General features: G+C 50.0%; 1 protein-coding gene across 1 annotated transcript in view; it reads right to left on the bottom strand.

Moving 5' to 3' along the window:
• Positions 1 to 200: 200 nt before the first annotated feature.
• gemin5 (gem (nuclear organelle) associated protein 5) overlaps positions 201 to 21,660 on the bottom strand; it is an 82,164-nt gene continuing 60,704 nt past the window's right edge. The window contains exons 21-28 of the mRNA XM_041194089.1: positions 16,966 to 17,113; positions 14,374 to 14,493; positions 12,327 to 12,537; positions 10,313 to 10,576; positions 8,197 to 8,359; positions 5,683 to 6,199; positions 3,997 to 4,084; positions 201 to 1,790 (exon numbers count right to left, since the gene is read on the bottom strand). Coding sequence (XP_041050023.1) covers positions 1,614 to 1,790; positions 3,997 to 4,084; positions 5,683 to 6,199; positions 8,197 to 8,359; positions 10,313 to 10,576; positions 12,327 to 12,537; positions 14,374 to 14,493; positions 16,966 to 17,113 — 1,688 coding nt within the window. The 3' untranslated portion in view covers positions 201 to 1,613. The remainder of the gene's footprint in view (positions 1,791 to 3,996; positions 4,085 to 5,682; positions 6,200 to 8,196; positions 8,360 to 10,312; positions 10,577 to 12,326; positions 12,538 to 14,373; positions 14,494 to 16,965; positions 17,114 to 21,660) is intronic.

The raw sequence follows: 21,660 nt of genomic DNA, 5'->3' as shown, positions 1-21,660 counted from the left end.
GGGTTAGATACAGAGTAAAGCTGCCCAGTGTGGCATGGTTCTGTTAACTTCCTGTTAACTGGTCCTGTTCCAGGCATCTGCTCTGCTCTATTTATTCAACAGGGACTAACTCTTGTGCCAAACTTATTTATAAAGGCGCTGCATGTAATAAGGACAATGACGAGAGAGCAATGAACGAGGAGGAGCAGAATTTAGATCGATGTTGGTGCCACAACTTTTATTAGTTTTTGTTAGTATAAAAAGATGATATTCACAACCCAGTTACAAATTAGAAAAAGGCAGTCCTATTCACTGTCAGCCATACAGCAAAATCACTTCATCAACAGAGCTTCGACAGGACAACGAAGCCACTCTGTACCCATGTTGAAAATGAAACGCCTTTAATCCTGTGCTGAGGTTTACAGTCTCTCCATCAGCACCTCACACCAGATTAGTTAACAAAGTGTCATTCGCCTGGGGAGTTGTGACCCAGGTACTTGGAACCGGGTAGTAAGATTCCTGAACTGGCCAGCTTCGCAGCACTCTGGAACGACGTCTCAAGCCTGGCCCACATTGATCTAACCTCCAGCTTCTTTACTATTGAACTCCAGATGACCCTGTACAAAAACAGGAGAGCCGGCCGGGAGGTCTGAACTGGATGGGCAGTAGGAACAAAGCTAAGTCGGTTTCTTTCAGATAGGCCCTAATAGTAGCCTGTGTGCAGGGGGCAGGTTAAGAGGGGGCCAGGCTCACACCGAATGTGTTCCTGGATTTAGCATAGAGGACAAAGGAGTGAGTGCGCACAGACCCTGGATTTGGTTTGGGAGACCCTCAGGGAGGTGGGTTTGGGGAGTTTCCTTGTGTCAGACCCCTGACTGCCACAAGAAATCAGGGTCTAGAGTGAACAGGAAACTGGGGAGAGAGAGACCCCGGGCCAGTCAGCCTCTAAAAGGTTTCTAATGTTTCGAAGGGGCTGAGACATTCTCGTTAGTCAATCGGTAACACGCAGCACACACGTCCAACGCAGTGTCAACTGTATCTGCATGGAATAATCAGTGTGAAATCTCCCCCAAATTAACATAGCGAGGAGGAGGGGAGAGAGAGAGAGAGAGAGAGGGGGGATACAGGGAAAGAGAGAGGAACAGAGAGATAGAGAGAGGAGTCACAGACGGAGAGGTTCAGTGGTATTCATTTACTCTGAACTATATAAACGGCAAAATCCTGCAAGCTACGTTGAGATGTTCCTGAGATCCCGAAATTTGTGGAAGCAGAGGAGGGAAATAAACCAGTAACATCCTGAAGATTGAGTGCGAGCGAGTGTTGTCATTAATAATCTAACCCGGAACAGCTCACTATCGCAGCCGGTGTTATTACAGTAACTGACACTGTTTTAAATACCCTTGCCGAGATCTCAGCCCTCTGTGCCCCTTCCCCCTGGCCAGACTGAACTGCTGAGCGCAGCCAGCGGTATAACTCAGACCGCCTGCTCACATAACCTCAAAATTATTAGGGCCTCTCAAACTGATTGAAGATCAAAAACGAGGAGAAAACGATCTAGCCGTTCCCCCCTAGCTCTGCAGTCCCACACCCCACAGCTCCCGACAGCAGCGTTCCCAACACTGTCGTCTCCATCTTCAGGCCGCCTCCCGAAGGAACCTCTGGACTGCCCGTTGATGTGTCTTGGCCGTCCCGAAGGTCTGAGCCAGCGTCAGGGCCCGGTCTCGGAGTTCACAGGGGACGACGGAGGGAGCAAGCGAGGAGATGGAGAGAAGGACAAGGCTGCTCTCGACAACATCCGGGAAAGGGTAAAGCTGGAAGAAAACACACCAAAAAAAAAAAACTGGTCACGAGTTAGTTGGGGGAGAAATGGAGGACAGTACCAGAGAGAGACCATCCAGGACATTTTATAAACGCCTATAAATGACAGTCCAATCTTACACTGCCCGCTGGTTACATCCAGTGTACAGCATGGGAAGAGGCCATTCAGCCCATGTGACCTGTGCCAGCACTTATGCTCCACACAAACAGAAACCCTCCTTCCAGGGCAAGATCCTTTGATGTCAGCTGTGGCTCAGAAGGTAACACTCTCACCTCAGGGTCAAAAGGTCGTGGATCCAAATCCCAGTCCAGAGAGTTGAGCACAAAAATCCGACTCAAACTGCCGGTGCGGTACCGAGGGAGTGCTGCACTGTCGGAGGTGCTGTCTTTCAGATGAGACATTTGCCCTCTTAGGCGCATGTGAAAGATCCCATGGCACGACTTACAAGAGCAAGGAAGGTATCCCCGGTGTCCCAGCCAATATCTAACCCTCAATCATCAACACAAAAACAGATTATTTGATTATTATAACATTGCTGTTTGTGGGAGCCTGCTGTGTGCAAATTGGGTTGATCTATTCATTCAAGTGAGGTGGGAACACCAGCAAGGCCAGCATTTACTGCCCATCGATAACTGCCCTCGAGGTGGTGGTGCTGTCTTCTTGAACCACCGCAGTCGTGTGGTGATAGTATACCCACGGTGCTCGGGGTTACCAATACAACTGAGTCAGGGGGCAGTCGAGGAGTCAACCACACTGCTGTGGGTCTGGAGTCACATGTAGGCCAGACCGGGTAAGGATGGCAGATTTCCCTTTCCTAAAGGTCATTAGTGAATCAGATGGGTTTTTAAATAACTTACATGGTGACCATTACTGATAATCAGTTTTTGAATTCCACATTTGTTTAACGATCTGCATTTAAATTGCCTTGGCTGCCATGCTGGAATTTGAACTAATCTCTCCAGAACATTAGTCTCGGGCTCTGGATTACTGGTCTATTAACATAAGCACCATGTTACTTTACCCTTGGCTGCTCGGTTTCCTCATTACAACAGTGACTACACTTCAAACATACGTCATTGGCTGTAGAGTCCTTTGGGATGTCCTGGATTTTGTGCTCAGGTCTCTGGACTGGGGATTGAACCCACAACCTCGTGACTCAGGGACACAAGAGTGAGAGAAGAGAGAGAGAGGGAGGAAGGAGCGAGAGAGGGAGGAAGGAGCGAGAGAGGGAGGAAGGAGCGAGAGAGGGAGGAAGGAGCGAGAGAGGGAGGAAGGAGCGAGAGAGGGAGGAAGGAGCGAGAGAGGGAGGAAGGAGCGAGAGAGGGAGGAAGGAGCGAGAGAGGGAGGAAGGAGCGAGAGAGGGAGGAAGGAGCGAGAGAGGGAGGAAGGAGCGAGAGAGGGAGGAAGGAGCGAGAGAGGGAGGAAGGAGCGAGAGAGGGAGGAAGGAGCGAGAGAGGGAGGAAGGAGCGAGAGAGGGAGGAAGGAGCGAGAGAGGGAGGAAGGAGCGAGAGAGGGAGGAAGGAGCGAGAGAGGGAGGAAGGAGCGAGAGAGGGAGGAAGGAGCGAGAGAGGGAGGAAGGAGCGAGAGAGGGAGGAAGGAGCGAGAGAGGGAGGAAGGAGCGAGAGAGGGAGGAAGGAGCGAGAGAGGGAGGAAGGAGCGAGAGAGGGAGGAAGGAGCGAGAGAGGGAGGAAGGAGCGAGAGAGGGAGGAAGGAGCGAGAGAGGGAGGAAGGAGCGAGAGAGGGAGGAAGGAGCGAGAGAGGGAGGAAGGAGCGAGAGAGGGAGGAAGGAGCGAGAGAGGGAGGAAGGAGCGAGAGAGGGAGGAAGGAGCGAGAGAGGGAGGAAGGAGCGAGAGAGGGAGGAAGGAGCGAGAGAGGGAGGAAGGAGCGAGAGAGAGAGGGAGGAAGGAGAGAGAGGGAGGAAAGAGAGAGGGAGGAAGGAGAGAGAGAGGGAGGAGGAAGAGAGAGAGGGAGGAAGGAAGGAGAGAGAGAGGGAGGAAGGAGAGAGAGAGGGAGGAAGGAGAGAGAGAGGGAGGAAGGAGAGAGAGAGGGAGGAAGGAGAGAGAGAGGGAGGAAGGAGAGAGAGAGGGAGGAAGGAGAGAGGGAGGAAGGAGAGAGAGGGAGAGAGAGTGCGAGAGATGGATACACATTGAATCACAGCAGCCACTCCAGATGAGAACATTGAAGTTAAATGTTTGTACCTTCACACCCTCTGCAAGCTCTGACTGCTGTTGGGTAATGTCACGTAACTGTTCCATCAGAGTGGTCATGGAGCTGGTCTCTTCATTACTGTGCAGGCAAGAGGACAAAAACAAGCTTATTTTAATAATTGCTTCTCCTTCAGTTTTTCTCCCCACTATTCTCATGGTGCCAACTCATGTTGTACAACAGTCTCGCAAAGTGCCGGCTCGATCAACTGGCCCTCCATCATGGTCAAACTGGAGGGAGCGAGTACTGTAGCTCCCAGCTCTTGTGTAAGCTATCACAGCCCAGGCCCCAGGAGGTCAAAGGGCCTTCCCAGTTCCTGTAGGCCACAATGCAGCCCAGGAGAAATCTTCCCCTTTGTCCTTTAACCTTAAGGTTTTTTATTTTGTTACTTGCAGGTGATCACTGGGCTGCGGGCAGATGTGGGAATGTTGGGGAAGTCACGCTGCTAAAAAAAAACATCACAACTGTGAGAGGCCCAGCGGGCTCTTCCTGCTGGTCGTTTCCTTATCTCACCATTCAAACGTAAACCCAGAACGTTCCTTCAACGGCCTGTGCATCAGTCTCAGTCTGGCAACGCTCAGATCTAAAATTTTCACCCTCGTCTATGAGCCACTCCATGGCCTCACCCTCCCTCCCTCTGCCTCCTCCTTCAGCCCCTGCGCCCTCCGCGATTCTCCGCCTTCCCCCGATTCCGGCCCCTCGCCCGTCCCTGATTTTAATCCCTCCACCGGTGGCGGCCGTGCCTACACAAATACAAGCTGCTGGTGGTGGGCTTGCTCTGTGGCTTCACTGAGTGATGGGGGTTGGGGGGGTGGGGGGTGGGCGGAGAGACACCGATGGATAAAATATCTCCCGAGAGGCCTCTTTTCAACTTGGCCCTTGCTTGGTTTGTGCTCCCTGGCCCTTGGGGTAGAGCACAGCCGTCGCCGTGGAAACCTGGAGGCTTCCCACCCGGATCGGGAACACCGAAGTTAATCTGGCCGCCTCTTCAACGCACCCCAAACGCCAGCTGCAACCAGTTAACCCAGCAACCAGCGGGGAGGGGGTCAAACCTCGGCCCCTCTCAGCCCTCCAGCGCCCAGTTACTTGCGTGCGCTGCCCAGGGCCTAAAAGGAAGAGGAGCAGGGAGTCGGTCGTACGCACGCCCACCCCCCACCCCCCAACCCCCCCCACCCCCCCTCCCACTCCTCCCCCCAACCGCGTCTGCTCCGCTAATCAATCGGATCGCAGTCGATCTTCTCCCCGCTCCGGCCTCAGGTCCCTCGATCCCTCACGATCAAAAATCCATCGAGTATGATCGCTGACTGAACCCGCTCTGGGGTGAAGGATGCCAAAGATTCGTAACCCCCCCCCGAAATTTCTCCTCATCATCTCAGCCCTAAATGGTGGGCCCCCCCAACCCAAAACTTAACCCGAGACTGTGCCCGTGTTCCAGACTCTCCAGCCTGGGGCGGGGGTGGTGGTGGTGGGGGGGGGGGGGGGGTGGGGAAGGGAGGGGTTTGGTGGGGAAAACAGCCCCCCTCAGCATTTACCCCCCCGTCGCACCCTCAATTGCTGAGATGACTGCTCGTTCTTCTAAACTCCAGGGAGTATTAGGCTCCTTCTAGCCAATCTCTCCTTGAGAACGGTCCCCTTACCTCAGGAAATCTAGTCTGGCAATTTGGCGCACAACGCTGTACCTTAAAGGAAACTCAGGACCGTGGTGGTTCGAAGCTGAGTCGGCTGCTGGCTCAGGTTCAGGTCGAGGTTCGGGTCCGGCCCCTTGGTCCAGTCCCGGCCCCCCTTCCTGCGCCCCCTCTGCCTCCGGCGATCGCCTCTGGTGCTGGCTGACCAGTTCCGCCACCCCCCGCTGGACGTCGGCCGTCCGCCTCTGCAGGGCCTGGAGCCTGGCGTGGTCGTGCGAGAGGAAACAGGCGCACCTGTCCGGGAGCTGGCCTGCCCCGCCGGGGGGTCGCTGGGCGGCGTGGGCGAGGCCGTTCTCCCCAGCCCTGCCTGCCCGCTGCGTTCTTGGCTCCTCGTCCGCGCCCGTCTGGTGCCCGCCCGCCCGCGGCGCTCCGGAGCCATCGTCGGTCAGTTTCCACCACAGCTCGTACACCTGTCCGTAACACAGGTACGCGTGCAGGCTTCGGAGAGCTGCTAGGCCGAGGGGGTCAGTGCTGGTCAGCTTGACCTCCAGGTCAGAGGTGAAATCGACTCCTAGCCAAGAGAGATCAGCAGTGTGAGGGAACCGTATCACATTGGAATATAAAAGATAGTTCAAGATAGATACTGCACAAAAACAAGCCATCGAACCAAAGCTGTGCCAGGCTGATGTTTACACTCCATATGTCCTCCTCTTACCCCCACCCCCCGCCCCTTCAGCTCCCTCTATCAACATATGCTTCTAAATAAGCGTTTATCGAGCTTTCCCATTTCTGTTATTTGGTTTAAGCACTCCCTGTGGCAGAGCGCTCCACATTCTCAACTTCCTCGGAAAGAGCTTTCTCCTGAATGTTCTGTTGGACTTATTACTGACTATCTTATATTTGTGGTCCCTTGTTTTGTTCTCTCCTATAAGTGGAAACATCTTCTCTAGGTCTAAACTATCAAAGCCTGTCATACTCTTAAAGACCTCGATCAGGTCACCCTCATCTTTTCGAGAGAAAAGAGCCCCCAAGCCTGTTCGATCTTTGCTGGCACCTTCTCGATCTTTGCTGGCACCTTCTCTACTGTCTCGACACCTTTTTTTAAACAAAACAGTGGGAGAGGTTACTGGCGTCAGATGATGGACTTGCTGCTAACCAAATCCATTTGGGGACGGGGTAGCTTCAAACGTTGCGCTTTTACCAATGGCTGAAGAGACCAATCAGCGAGAGGCAGGTTCAGCCACAACTGTCACATACGAAGTAGCCAAAAGAGGCGACGGGAGGATGATCAGGCATAAATAATGGGAGCTTTTCTCGGGTCCTCAAAAGTGGCAGGACAGGTGGATGAGGTGGTCAAGAGAGCATATGGAATGCTGTCCTTTATTGGGTGAGGTACTGAATACAAAAGCAGGGATGTAACGCTGGAACTGTATAAACCGCTGGTTAGGCCACAGCTGGAATTTTGTGTACACTTCTGGTCACCACATTACAGGAAGGACGTAATTGCTCTGGAGAGAGCGCAGAGGAGATTTACAAGGATGTTGCCAGGGCTTGAAAATTGCAGCTATGAGGAGAGATTGGGTAGGCCTGAGTTGTTTTCCTTGGAACAGAGGAGGCTAAGGGGTGACCTAATTGAGGTGTACAAAATTATGAGGGGGCTAGACAGGGTAGACAGGAAGGACTTGTTTCCCCTGGCTGAGGGGTCGATTACCAGGGGGCACAGATTTAAAGTGATTGGTAAAAGGATTAGAGGGAACATGAGGAAAAGTTTTTTCACCCAGAGGGTGCTGGGTGTCTGGAATTCACTGTCTAAATTGGTGGTTGAGACTGAAACGCTCAACTCATTTAAAAGGTACCAGGATCTGCATCTGAAGTGCTGGAACCTGCAAGGCTACAGACCAGGTGCTGAAAGGTGGGATTAGAATGAGCTGCTAGTTTCTGTTTCTCCTTATTGGCCAGTGCAGATGTGATGGGCTGACTGGCCTCTTCCTGCTCTGTAACTTTCCTATGGTTCTATCCAACCCCGTGCTGTACCTGTCCTGGGAGTGTTTGATGGGGACAATGTAGAGGGAACTTTACTCTGTATCTAACCCTGTGCTGTACCTGCCCTGGGAGTGTTTGATGGGGACAATGTAGAGGGAACTTTACTCTGTATCTAACCCCATGCTGTACCTGTCCTGGGAGTGTTTGATGGGGACAGTGTAGAGGGAGCTTTACTCTGTATCTAACCCCGTGCTGTACCTGTCCTGGGAGTGTTTGATGGGGACAGTGTAGAGGGAGCTTTACTCTGTATCTAACCCCGTGCTGTACCTGTCCTGGGAGTGTTTGGTGGGGACAGTGTAGAGGGAGATTTACTCTGTATCTAACCCCATGCTGTACCTGTCCTGGGAGTGTTTGATTGGACAGTGTAGATGGAGCTTTACTCTGTACCTAACCCTGTGCTGTACCTGTCCTGGGAGTGTTTGATGGGGACAGAGTAGAGGGTGCTTTACTCTGTACCTAACCCCGTGCTGTACCTGTCCTGGGACTGTTTGATTGGACAGTGAAGATAAAGGGACCATTACTTACTCTCAGGTAGAACAATCTTGCCGATTTCCTGCATCAAAGTGAAGTCTCCAGCCTTGATACAACGAAGAACGACTTTGAGTAGGACAGTGACCATCTGGGCCCAGTCTGATAGCAGCATATAGGTTATGGCAAGACTCAGTTCCTGAGCCAAGTGTAGCATCAGCTGGGAGAGAGGAGGATTAGTGTTATTTTCACTGATGGAGTATTCAAATCTATCCTTGGATATCTATATGGAATGTTCCACCAGCTTCTACTCATGGAACATCAAAACTCACCCCACCATCTTCAACTCAACGTCACTCTTTTCCACAGCTTCAGAACTGTGGGTCTCCTCTCCTCTCTCAGACTTCCCTCCAAGCTACAAGGCTCAGTTTTTTTTTGTCTAGAATTGCATGGGAGGCAGTTCAGAGAAGGTTTACTGGACTGGTTCCTGGAATGGATGGGGTTGTCTTGTGAGGAAAGGTTTAGCAGGTTGGGCCTATCCCCATTGGAGTTCAGAAGAACGAGGGGCGATCTTATTGAAACATCAGATTCTGAGGGGGCTTGGAAGGGTAGATACTGAGAGGATTGTTCCCCCTTGTTGGGGCAATCCAGAACTGGATACACAGTTTCAATTGTGATGGGTCTCCCATTTAAGATGGGCAGGAGAAGGGTTTTTTTTCTCTCAAAGGGGTCACAAGTCTTTGGAATTCTCTACCCCAGCGAGCAGTGGGGGTCCGGTCATTGAGTACATTCAAGACTGAGTTCAACAGATTTTTGATCGGCAAGGGAGTGAAGGGTTATGGGAGACAGGCAGGAAAGTGGAGTTGAGGCCACAATCAGAACAGCCATGATCTTACTGAATGGTGGAATAGGCCCAAGGCCTACTCCTGCTCCTTGCATTGTGTTCTCCCTTCTCTCAGTCGCTCCTTCCAAGACTGTTCCACACATATTAAATTCAGCGTAACTCCTACAGTAAATGAAGATGTTAAACAGGGGCCCTGTCTGTTCTGTCAGTGTGCTCTGACTGTGGTTACCAGTCTGGGAGGGATGTTGAGAGACACCTCGGTACTAGTTTGAAGAAGAGCTGAGGAGTTTAAATCTCAGCCAACATCAGCAACGAACAGATTATCTGGGCCATATTCACAGTACTGCTTGTGGGAGCTTGCTGTGCACAAATTGGCTGCTGGGTTTTCTACATTACGACATGAAAGCTCTCCAATTATTGATTTGGAAAGTCCAGTACTAAGCCACACAAACCACAAGAATCGTGGAATCTCAAAGCACAGAAGAAGCCCGCTCAGCGTCACTCACCATCCTGACTTGGAAATATATCGGCCGTTCCTTCATTGTCGCTGGGTCAAAATCCTGGAACTCCCTCCCTAACAGCACTGTGGGTGTACCTACACCACATGGACTGCAGCGGTTCAAGAAGGCAGCTCACCACCACCTTCTCAAGGGCAATTAGGGATGGGTAACAAATGCTGGCCCAGCCAGTGATGCCACATCCCACAAAATTATTTTCTTTTAAAAAAACATTCCGCATGTTGCATTGTGGGAAGGCGCACCTTCTTAAACTTTCCTATTGTTTGGGAGCATTTGAGAGCATTAATAGTTAACCACCTCAAATAATTATACAGCACAGAAAGAGGCCATTCGGCCCCTGATGCCTATGCCAGCTCTTTGTAAGAACTACGCAACAAGACAACTCTCCCCTGTTCCTTCCTCTCTAAAGCCACGAACAAGATTGCAGTGTGTGCTGAGCTAGTTAATCTCAGCCTGTGGAGTCATTACAGCCCAGAATCACCCTCAGTGTTCCTGGGATAGGGGTGGGGAGAAGAGCTAAGAAAATAACAGCCACACTCTCGTCATCACTCACTGTCCCGTTCACAGCTGTTGAGCATTGACATGTGGATCCTGGAGAGCACACTGCCCCGTCCGTGAGGCCTCCAGCAGTCAATCAGTTAAGTCAATCAGACACTCGCCAGAGGTTCAGAACAGGCACTGAGTGCAGCTGGAGGGAACAAAGAGGGATAATTGTGTGGGTGAGGGGCGGAGGGAGGGCACGGGAGAGGGAGAAAGGGAGAGTATGCTGGATAGTGAGAGGGAGAGGGAGAAAGAGAGAACGAGTGGTTACCAGTCTGGGAGGGGTGTTGAGAGACGTCTCGGGTTGCTCCATCATCCTCAGCTGCTGGTGAGCAACCTTTAGTCGCTCCAAATCGGCCCCCGTGATCCCAAACTCACTTTGCCAGACTGCAGTCACCGAGTTAATGAGTGGTTCCTCACTCCGGAAGGTCCAGTCATGGTAGCACGGCGAGTTCAAGCTCTTCCACAGAATCAGGTCCCTATCGGCAAGGTACCGGTACAGCAACTCGCACGTGCACAGCACCAACCTTTGCCCCTAGGCACAAAGTTAAAACACAATTACATCCGGAACATGCATTTCTAGCCTGATATCAGAAACTGTAGGCGGGGGTAACGGTGTCGTTCAGTGAAAACCAATGTGATAAAAACAGCTGGTGATCAGTGTCACACGCACACACCATCCTGTATTAGCCCTTCCTTCACTGTCGCTAGGTCAAAATCCGGGAACTCCCTCCCTAACAGCGCTGTGCGTGCATTCTCAGCACAATGACACCCTGAAGCGAAGGAAGGTGCAGTCATAAGAAGAGTGACGGGTGGTTCGATCGAAGTAATAAGATCCTGAACGGCCTTGACAAGGTGGACGTGGAAAGGATGTTTCCTCTTGTGGGTGAGTCCAGAACTAGGAGGGGTGGGGGGGGGGGGTCACTGTTTTAAAATTAGGGGTCACCCTTTTAGGGCGGAGAAGAGGAGAATTTTTTTCTCTCAAGAGGGTTGTGTGACTTTGGAACTCTCTGCCTCAGAAGTTGGCAGAGGTGGGGGTCGTTGAATATTTTGAAGGCAGAGGTTGATTGATTCCCTTGCATAACAAGAATCCAAGGTTATCAGGGGGTTGGATGGGAATGTGGAATCCAAAACACAAACAGATCAGCCATGACCTTATTGGATGGGGGAGCAGGTTTGAGGGGCCGAATGGCCTACTTCTGCTCCCATTTCGTGTGTGTTGGTATAAGCACAATTCTTGTTTCTTTCAACCGTGTGTCAGCTGTGGAGCAGCGGGTAGCATGCTCCTCCGAGTCAGAAGGCTGTGGGTTCGAGTCCTGCTCTGGGACTCGAGCGCAAAAATCTGGCCTGACACTCCCAATGAAGTACAGAGGTGGGGGGGCGGGGTTGCTGCACTGCCAGAGGTGCTGTTTTTCAGATGAGATGTTAAACTGAGGCCCCATCTGCCCTCTGGCTTGGACATAAAAAGTCCAATGGCTGCTGTTTCAAACAAGATCATACCCAGTATCCTGATTAATATTCACTCCTCAATCAACACAACAAAAAATTGCCCAGTCGTTTTCACATTGCTGTTTGTGGGATCTTGCTGTGCACACCTTGGCTGCCGTGTTTCCTATGTTACAACAGTGGCCACACTTCAAAACTGCTTCATTGGCTGTAAAGCGCTTTGGGAGGTCTGATGGTTGTGAAAGGAGTTATCTTATGAGAAGAGTTTGGACAGGTTGGGCCTGTATCTGTTGCAGCTTAGAAGAATGTGAGGTGATCTTATTGAAATATATAAAGATCCTGAGGGCTTTTGACAGGGTGGACGCTGAAAGGGTGTTTCCACTTATGGGAGAAACTAGAACTAGGACGCACAGTTTAAAAACAAAAGGTCTCCCATTTAAGACAGAGATGAGGGGAATTTTTTTTTCTCTCAGAGAGTCGCGAGTCTGTGGAATTCTCTTCCCCAGAGAGAAGTGGAGGCTGGGTCACAATATTTTTAAGACGGAGTTCGATTGACCCCCTTGACGATCGAGAATCTAAGGTTATCGGGGGGGTAGGTGGGAATGTGGAATTGAAGCCAGAGTCAGATCAGCCACGATCTTGTCAAACGGTGAAGCAGGCTCAAGGGGCCGAATGGCCTACCCCTATTCCCAATCCGTAGGCTACAGAAACGCACGCTCTCATTCTTTCCTCCGCCAGTCTGCCGGCTTTTAATGGTCACACCCCAGTGCTAAAGCCCCTGGGGATCCCGCAGCAAGTCAGGGGAGACCCTGAAAGTTAAAACTCTCCCTCGTACTCACCAACAAACTCTCCTGCGGGCGCAAGACGTCTTGTGCCCCCAGCCAGTTCCGCAGAGCCAGCAGGTCCAAGGCACACCTGGAGGAGAACAAGGAAGACAGTTCCCTCTCACCGACGATGGAGGCCACCTCCGCAGCAGTCCGCAGTGAAGCCACGTCACCCTTTTTCGCCAAGATCTTGGCCGCGTCGTAAGGCGATCTGGCCGTTAGGTAGCTGGAAAACGTGGGGCGCACTTGAGCAGAAATCGGCCAATCGCTGTTACGTTAGCTCAAATCACGAGATCTCGGATTTCTCTCTCCCCACCCCCCCCCTCCAACCCCATTCGCCACTTAGGAATTGGCCTTGTTGGTCACGGCAACCAGTAAACCGCTCCCCTCGCGCCCTCCCTCCCCCGACATAGAAACCCTCCCACCCGTTTACACCACGGTTACAACACAAACGGGCCATTCAGCCAAACCAATCCGTCCGTGTTTCTCCTCCGCATAAATAAAGTGTCCCAATCGGATTTAACCCCCTGTTCCCCACAGCCGTTCAATGCCCTTTACCTTTGCTCACTGCTCCCATCTAAACTCGAAGGTTGACACAGTTTCTGCATCAACCACAAACTCCCAAGGTGAATTCCACAGCCTCTCGGACTGAGGAACTTCCTTGTCTCTGCTCCATTTGATCTTATATCCACTGACCTTTGAATGAAAACCAGCAACTGCTGGAATCAGGCTGCTTCCATCTATTCTGTTCAATCCATTGTAAACATAAAATATTACATCTTATTTATAGCACAAAAAGAGGTCCCAGCTGACATTTGTTCTCCACACCAGCCTTCTCCCACTTCTCTTCATCCTACTCCAAGCAACATAGCCTCCTATTCCTTTCCCACTCATGTGTTTACCTGGCTTCCTTCTAAATACATCTATAATGTTCACCTCAACCACTCCCTGCGGTAGTGAGTTCCACATTCTCACTGACCTGATGGCTAAAGAAATTTCTCCAGAATTCTCTACTGGATTTCTTGGTTGACTATCTTATACTGATGGCTCCCTGGTTCTGATCCTTCCTGCAAGTGGAAAAATCTTCTCTACATTCACCCTGTAAAACCCTTCCATAATCCTATGGACCCCCACCAACCTGTCACCCCCATGGCCTTCCCTTTTCTAGAGAAAAGAGCCTCGTCCTGTTCAATCTTTCCTGACGGGTAAAACCTCTCAGTTCCTTCCAGTAAATCATTTTTTTGCACCGTCGCCCACGCCTCCACGATGTTTCCATTTTCGGGCGAGACCAGAGCGAGAGTGACATGTACGTTTCCACGGTCATTTCTGCCCTTTTACAGGAAGATGATCTGAATGATGGGGGGGGGGGGGGGGGAAGCAGATCAGCCTGTCTAAATGGCGCAGCTTATTCTTCCCCGAGATCATCTAACAGCATGGGTCTGGGCATCAAACTTGGCATCCTCTTGGTCAGGCTGAAACTGGGTGGGACATTTACCCAGGGCACCAGCCAGGGAGCTGGACTTTCTAATGCAGATGACCCGTAAAAAAGGGAGACCAGAACGACAAGATTATTCCTTCATTCAGAAGCCAGGGATGATTAGGGTTGCCAACCCTCCAGAAACGAAAGGCTGACCTCTGGAACACGAGCAAACAAGGGTGAAGATATCATAGTGGCGTTTAAAAGTAATCAGTGTGATTTAATTACCTTTTCAACACTTTAGTTATAAAAATATTGGAAATTGAATTTAAAAAGGCTGTTTGATTGATAGTCAAGCATCATCCAATCAGCTTTTGAAGAGTTTTCTGGCTTTCCAATTGGCTGGGTGGTGTTGGGGTTGGGGGGGGGGGGGGGGGGGGGGGGGGGGGGGGGGGGGGGGGGGGGAAAGAGGGGGAGGAGGGGAAGGTGAGCTCCATGACGACGGATGGGTCAATTGTCAATTGACCAATGGTGGTCATGTGATGACTCCCCCGTGAATATGTCCAACCAGAATTGGGAACCAGTGAGCACGATGCAAACTAGGGCGTGTTCTAGACAATTTCTTTGCCAAGGCTAAACTCTTACCACTTAGCTGCGATTGAGTAATGGCCATCTTTCTCCATGACATTAGCACAACTGGTGTAAAGCTCCTTCAGCACAGGGTCATCAGGTTGTAGACGGGCTTTGGCGATGGCAATGGCCTCTCTATTGAAACAGGAACAGCGTCATACACAACAACAACTTGCATTGTGTCCCAAGGCATTTCATCATAGCACCATCAGACAAACTTTGACATCGAGGTATATATGGAGGTATTTGGACTGGTGACCAAAAGCTTGGTCAAAGAGATAGATCTTAAAAGGAGCAGTGAGAGGCGGAGAGATTTAGGGAGGGAATTCCAGAGCTTAGGGCCCAGGCAGCTGAAAGCACGGCTGCCAATGGTGGTGTGGTTAAAATCAAGGCTCAAAGAGGAGAATCGAATGAGCACAGATATCTTGGAGAGTTGTAGGGACAGGGGAGATTACAGGGATAGGGAAAGGGGCCAGGGATTTGAAAATATAGATGAAAATTGTAGATATGGAGATTATCAGGAAACAATGAAGGTCAGTGAGCACAAGACTGATGGGTGAAAGGGGTTCGGCACAACTTGGGATATCATTTCTCTCAATTTATTTAGATTTGTTTCGAAATTTACTCCCGGAGTTCTGAGAATAATTGTTGGAAAACAAAATGCCCAGAGAATTTTTATGGACTTAACTTGGATCTCTCAGTGCTGGAGAGGGTGGGGCAGGGGTAAAAACACAGTGTAAGGTAGAAAGAAAGGAATAACTTACAGACAACTGACAAAAAGGTGTCAGTGCTCACTGGCTGCGTGTTCTCCGTGTGGGAGTGTGGGCAAGAATTACAATCAGGCTCCTCAATAAACAGACGGTGGAGCAGGATGAGAGACAGCATCGATTTTGGGGAAAACGTGAGGTGCGTTTACAGGTCAAAGGGTCAGCCTGGGCTTCGTGTCGAGCGCACACACTCTCATCCCAAACTCAGAACTGTAGCAAGCAGCAAGAGGGGGATTAACAGATTTCCTGAGAGTACCGGTGAACTGGGCAGACAGATGAAATTTAATGCGGAGAGATTTAAGTAGGAAGAATATAAGGGGAAGGCAATATAAAACAAACTACAATCTTAAAAAGGGGGTGCAGGAAAAGAGAGAGAGCAGGGGTCTTATGTACACAAGTCTTTGAAGGTGGCAGGAATTGAACATAAATGTAAGGATGTTATGCTTCAGTTATACAGGGCGTTGTTGAGACCCCATCTCGAATATTGTGTGCAATTTTCATCTCCTTATTTAAGGAAGGATGTAAATGCATATGAGGCGGTTCGGAGGAGGTTTACTAGATTGGTATCTGGAATGAGTGGGTTGTCTTACAAGGAAAGGTTGGACAGACTGGGCTTGTTTCCATTGGAGTTTAGTAGAGTGAGGGGCCACTTGATTGAAGTATACAAGATCATGAACGGCACTGACAAGGTGGACATGGAAAGGATGTTTCCTCTCGTGGGTGAGGCCAGGGCTAGGGGGCACAGTTTTAAAATTAGGGGTCGCCCTTTTAAGACAGAAATGAGGACATTTTTTCTCTCAGAGGGTTGTGCGACTTTGGAACTCTCTGCCTCAGAAGGTGGTGGAGGTGGGGTCAATGAATATTTTTAAAGGCGGAGGTAGATTGATTCCCTTGCCTAACAAGAATCTAAGGTTATCAGGGGTAGATGGGAATGTGGAAATCGAAGCACAAACAGATCGTCCATGATCTTATTGAATGGGAGAGCAGGAGTGAAGGGCAGAATGGCCTACTGCTGCTCCTATTTCAAATGTCTGTATGACAAGATTAGATGGCTGTTTGGAAAAGCCTATGGGATCCTTGGTTTTGTCGCTAGAGGCACAGAGTACATGAGCAAGGAAGTTATGCTAAACCTTAATCAACCACTGGTCCAGCCTCATCTGGAGAAGTGTGTCCAATTCAGGGGCCTACACTTTAGCAAGGACGTGAAAACCTTAGAGAGGATGTGCAGGAGGTTTACTAGAACTGGTGTCAGGGTTGAGGGGCTTCAGTTAATGTGAAGAGGCTGGAGAAGCCGGGACTGAATCTTCTCTATTCTAGGGAGGACAAGGGAAGATATGGTAGAAATGTTCAAAATCGTGCACAGTTCCTTTCAATTTAGACAAACCCAGTTTCCTTGGGTTACTGGAAGGTCACAGGTGACTCCCGATCCACAGCAATGTGGTTGACTCTTAACTGCCCTCTGAAATGGTCAAGCCACTCGGTAAAAGGGCAACAAATTCTGGCTTTGCTAGAGATGCCCATATCCCGTGAAAGAATTTTAAAAAAAGATAATTACCTGAAAGGAAAAAAAAAATTACCTATTGGGAACAAGCAGGGGGATTAGGGGCTAAATGGAGGTAGCACAGGCACAATGGGCTGAACAGAGTCTATCCCATGATTCCACGAAAGATGGTACCTCTGACAGCGCCAAACCCTGCTTGGAGGTGCCAGCGTGGATGTGGTGCTTAAGTCATTGGTGTTGACACTTGAACCCATAACCTCTGACACAGAGGCAAGAGCCATGATCCCACACTCCAACATCTAACCCCGTCCCAATGCAAACCACTCGTTCCCCACCTACCGAAACAGCTGGTGAGATTGGAGAAGCTTCACAGCTTCGTAGACCTTGTGAATGGACAGGAGGTAAGTGGCAGCCTTAATGTATTGTTCCTGGAAACACAGCTGCTTGGAAAAGGCTTCAATTGTCTTCATCCAAACCGCATACCCAGCTGAAGGGAACAAAGAGCAGTGTTTAATGTGGCAGAGTCTTCCCAGTAAAACTCATGATGAATGTCAGTACCTTTCCCATTATAGGGAACTGGTGTCAGCAAACACTCCCAGGATAGGTACAGCACGGGGTTAGATACAGAGTAAAGCTCCCTCTACACCGTCCCCATCAAACACTCCCAGGACAGGTACAGCACGGGGTTAGATACAGAGTAAAGCTGCCTCTACACCATCCCCATCAAACACTCCCAGGACAGGTACAGCATGGGGTTCAGAGTAAAGCTCCCTCTACACTGTCCCCATCAAACACTCCCAGGACAGGTACAGCACGGGGTTAGATACAGAGTAAAGCTCCCTCTACACCGGCCCATCAAACACTCCCAGGACAGGTACAGCACGGAGTTAGATACAGAGTAAAGCTCCCTCTACACCGTCCCCATCAAACACTCCCAGGACAGGTACAGCACGGGGTTAGATACAGAGTAAAGCTCCCTCTACACTGTCCCCATCAAACACTCCCAGGACAGGTACAGCACAGGGTTAGATACAGAGTAAAGCTCCCTCTACACTGTCCCCATCAAACTCTCCCAGGACAGGTACAGCACGGAGTTAGATACAGAGTAAAGCTCCCTCTACACTGTCCCCATCAAACACTCCCAGGACAGGTACAGCACGGGGTTAGATACAGAGTAAACTCCCTCTACACTGTCCCCATCAAACTCTCCCAGGACAGGTACAGCACGGGGTTAGATACAGAGTAAAGCTCCCTCTACACTGTCCCCGTCAAACACTCCCAGGACAGGTACAGCACGGAGTTAGATACAGAGTAAAGCTCCCTCTACACTGTCCCCATCAAACACTCCCAGGACAGGTACAGCACGGGGTTAGATACAGAGTAAAGCTCCCTCTACACTGTCCCCGTCAAACACTCCCAGGACAGGTACAACATGGGGTTAGATACAGAGTAAAGCTCCTTCTACACTGTCCCCATCAAACACTCCCAGGACAGGTATAGCACGGGGTTAGATACAGAGTAAAGCCCCCTCTACAACATCCCCATCAAACACTCCCAGGACAGGTACAGCACAGGGTTAGGTACAGAGTAAAGCTCCTTCTACACTGTCCCCATCAACCACTCCCAGGACAGGTATAGCACGGGGTTAGATACAGAGTAAAGCCCCCTCTACACTGTCCCCATCAAATACTCCCAGGACAGGTACATCACGGGGTTAGATACAAAGTAAAGCTCCCTCTACACTGTCCCCATCAAACACTCCCAGGACAGGTACAGCATGGGGTTAGATACAGAGTAAAGCTGCCTCTACACTGTCCCCATCAAACACTCCCAGGACAGGTACAGCATGGGGTTAGATACAGAGTAAAGCTCCCTCTACACCGTCCCCATCAAACACTCCCAGGGCAGGTACAGCACGGGGTTAGATACAGAGTAAAACTCCCTCTACACTGTCCCTATCGAACACTCCCAGGGCAGGTACAGCACGGGGTTAGATACAGAGTAAAACTCCCTCTACACTGTCCCTATCGAACACTCCCAGGACAGGTACAGCACAGGGTTAGATACAGAGTAAAGTTCCCTCTACACTGTCCCCATCAAACACTCCCAGGGCAGGTACAGCACGGGGTTAGATACAGAGTAAAACTCCCTCTACACTGTCCCTATCAAACTCACCCAGGACAGGTACAGCACGGAGTTAGATATAGAGTAAATCTCCCTCTGCACTGTACCCTGCAAACACTCCCTGGACAGGTACAGCACTGGGTTAGATACAGAGTAAAGCTCCCTCTACACTGTCCCCATCAAACACTCCCAGGACAGGTACAGCACAGGGTTAGATACAGAGTAAAGCTACACTGTCCCCATCAAACACTCCCAGGGCAGGTACAGCACAGGGTTAGATACAGAGTAAAGCTCCCTCTACACTGTCCCCATCAAACACTCCCAGGACAGATACAGCACAGGGTTAGATACAGAGTAAAGCTCACTCTATACTGTCCCCGTCAAACACTCCCAGGACAGGTACAGCACAGGGTTAGATACAGAATAAAGCTCCCTCTACATTGTCCCCATCAAACACTCCCAGGACAGGTACAGCACAGGGTTAGATACAGAGTAAAGCTCCCTCTATACTGTCCCCGTCAAACACTCCCAGGACAGGTACAGCAAAGGTGTAAACATGTCCGCAAAATTATGAACTGACAGAGATCGGATAAATAAAATGCTGCCCCACTTGATTTCATGTGAGACTGTAGTAGCCTGTAGAAAGGGAGACAGTCTCATCCAGTCTAAAATTACATCAGAGGCAGTCTGAGAATTTGAATTCAACGTTAAAAAATCCGGAATTTAAAAGCTAACCTGAATAATGGTGGCCATAAAACTACAGATTGTCATAAAAATCGATCTGGTTCACTAATGTCCTTTAGGGAAGGAAATCTGCTGTCCTTACCTGGTCTGGCCTACATGTGACTCCAGACCACTGCAACATGCTTGACTCTCACATAGGAGCAGGAGCAGGCTATTTGGCCCTTCAAGCCTGCTCCATTATTCAATTAGATCATGGCTGATCTGGTTGTGGTCTCAACTTCACTTTCCTATCTGCACCCATCACTCCCCTTCTCCACATAACCCTCAACTCCCTGGGAGTGTTCGATGGGGACAGTGTAGAGGGAACTTTATTCTATACTTAATCCCATGCTGTACCTGTCCTGGGAGTGTTAAATGGGGACAGTGTAGAGGGAACTTTACTCTGTATCTAACCCCGTGTTGTACCTGTCCTGGGAGTGTTTGATGGGGACAGTGTAGAGGGAGTTTTACTCTGTATCTAACCCTGTGCTGTACCTGTCCTGGGAGTGTTTGATGGGGACAGTGTTGAGGGAGCTTTACTCTGTATCTAACCCATGCTGTACTTGTCCTGGGAGTGTTTGATGGGGACAGTGTAGAGGGAGCTTTACTGTGTATCTAACCCCATGCTGTACCTGTCCTGGGAGTGTTTGATGGGGACAGTGTAGAGGGAGCTTTACTCTGTATCTAACCCCGTGTTGTACCTGTCCTGGGAGTGTTTGATGGGGACAGTGTAGAGGGAGTTTTACTCTGTATCTAACCCTGTGCTGTACCTGTCCTGGGAGTGTTTGATGGGGACAGTGTTGAGGGAGTTTTACTCTGTATCTAACCCCGTGCTGTACCTGTCCTGGGAGTGTTTGATGGGGACAGTGTAGAGGGAGTTTTACTCTGTATCTAACCCTTTGCTGTACCTGTCCTGGGAGTGTTTGATGGGGACAGTGTTGAGGGAGCTTTACTCTGTATCTAACCCCATGCTGTACTTGTCCTGGGAGTGTTTGATGGGGACGGTGTAGAGGGAGCTTTACTCTGTATCTAACCCCATGCTGTACCTGCCCTGGGAGTGTTTGATGGGGACAGTGTAGACAGAGTTTTACTCTGTATCTAACCCCGTGTTGTACTTGCCTAACAAAAACCTGTCAAACTCAGCCTTGAATAAATTCAATGACTCAGCCTGCACTACTTCCTGGGGAACAGGATTCCACAGGCTAACAACCTTTTGAGGGGAAAAAGTTTCTCCTCATCTCCATCTTAGAAGGAAGACCGCTTATTTTTAAACTCTGTCCCCTAGCTTTAGTTTCCTCTACAAAAGGGAACATCCTCTGGGTATCCACCCTATCAAGCCCCTCAGAATCTTATATGTTTCAATAAGATCACTTTCATTCTTCTGGGCTCCAGTGGGTATCGGCTAATCTATTCAACCTTTCTTCAAATGACAACCTGTTCATCCCAGGAATGAGTTCAGTGAACCTCCTCTGAACTGCTTCTAAAGGAATTATAAATATATATTTTTTAAATTAGGAGACCAAAATTGCATACAGTACCCAAGATTGGTCTCACCAAGGCTCTGTACAGCTGCAGTAAAACTTGCCACTTTTATGTTTCATTTCCCTTGCAATAAACATTCCATTTGCCTTCCTAATCCCTTGCTGACCCTGCATACGAACTTTATGTGATTCATGTACCAGGACACCCAGGTCCTTCTGTACCACCGAGTTCTGCTGTCTCTCTCCATGTAAATAGTCCATTGATTTTCCATTCTTCCTGCCAAAGTGAACAAGCTTACATTTACTCCATCCTCCATCTGCCAAACTTTTGCCCAAGACTCTTAGCTGCCTCCTGAAATTGTAGAATGGTTGCAGCACAGGAGGCCATTCAGCCCGTTCAGTCTATACTGGCTCCTTGCAAGAGCAACTTCATTCCGTTGCATCAAAACCTGCAAAGCAGCTTTTCTAGGTGGCCCAATGGGCAGCTTTGGGATTGGGAATAAATGTCCGTCTTGTAAACACACATCCAGAGATTGAACAATGAGGAGGAGTAGGCAAGGAAGGGGCTGGAACACGATCACCTCCTGCCCAAGCCTCCAGCCGAAGCCTCACCATCCGAGCTCAGCACAAATACCTATCAGGAGGACAGAACATCCTGCGAAACCCACGCTCAGTCCGTACATTCAAGTGAACAAAGGGGAGGTTC

The sequence above is a fragment of the Carcharodon carcharias genome, chromosome 8 (genome assembly GCF_017639515.1).
Source record: "Carcharodon carcharias isolate sCarCar2 chromosome 8, sCarCar2.pri, whole genome shotgun sequence".
In the NCBI taxonomy this organism is placed as follows: Eukaryota; Metazoa; Chordata; class Chondrichthyes; order Lamniformes; family Lamnidae; genus Carcharodon; species Carcharodon carcharias.
The sequence above is the reverse complement of the archived record's forward strand: the minus strand, read 5'-3'. Positions and strand labels throughout refer to the sequence as shown.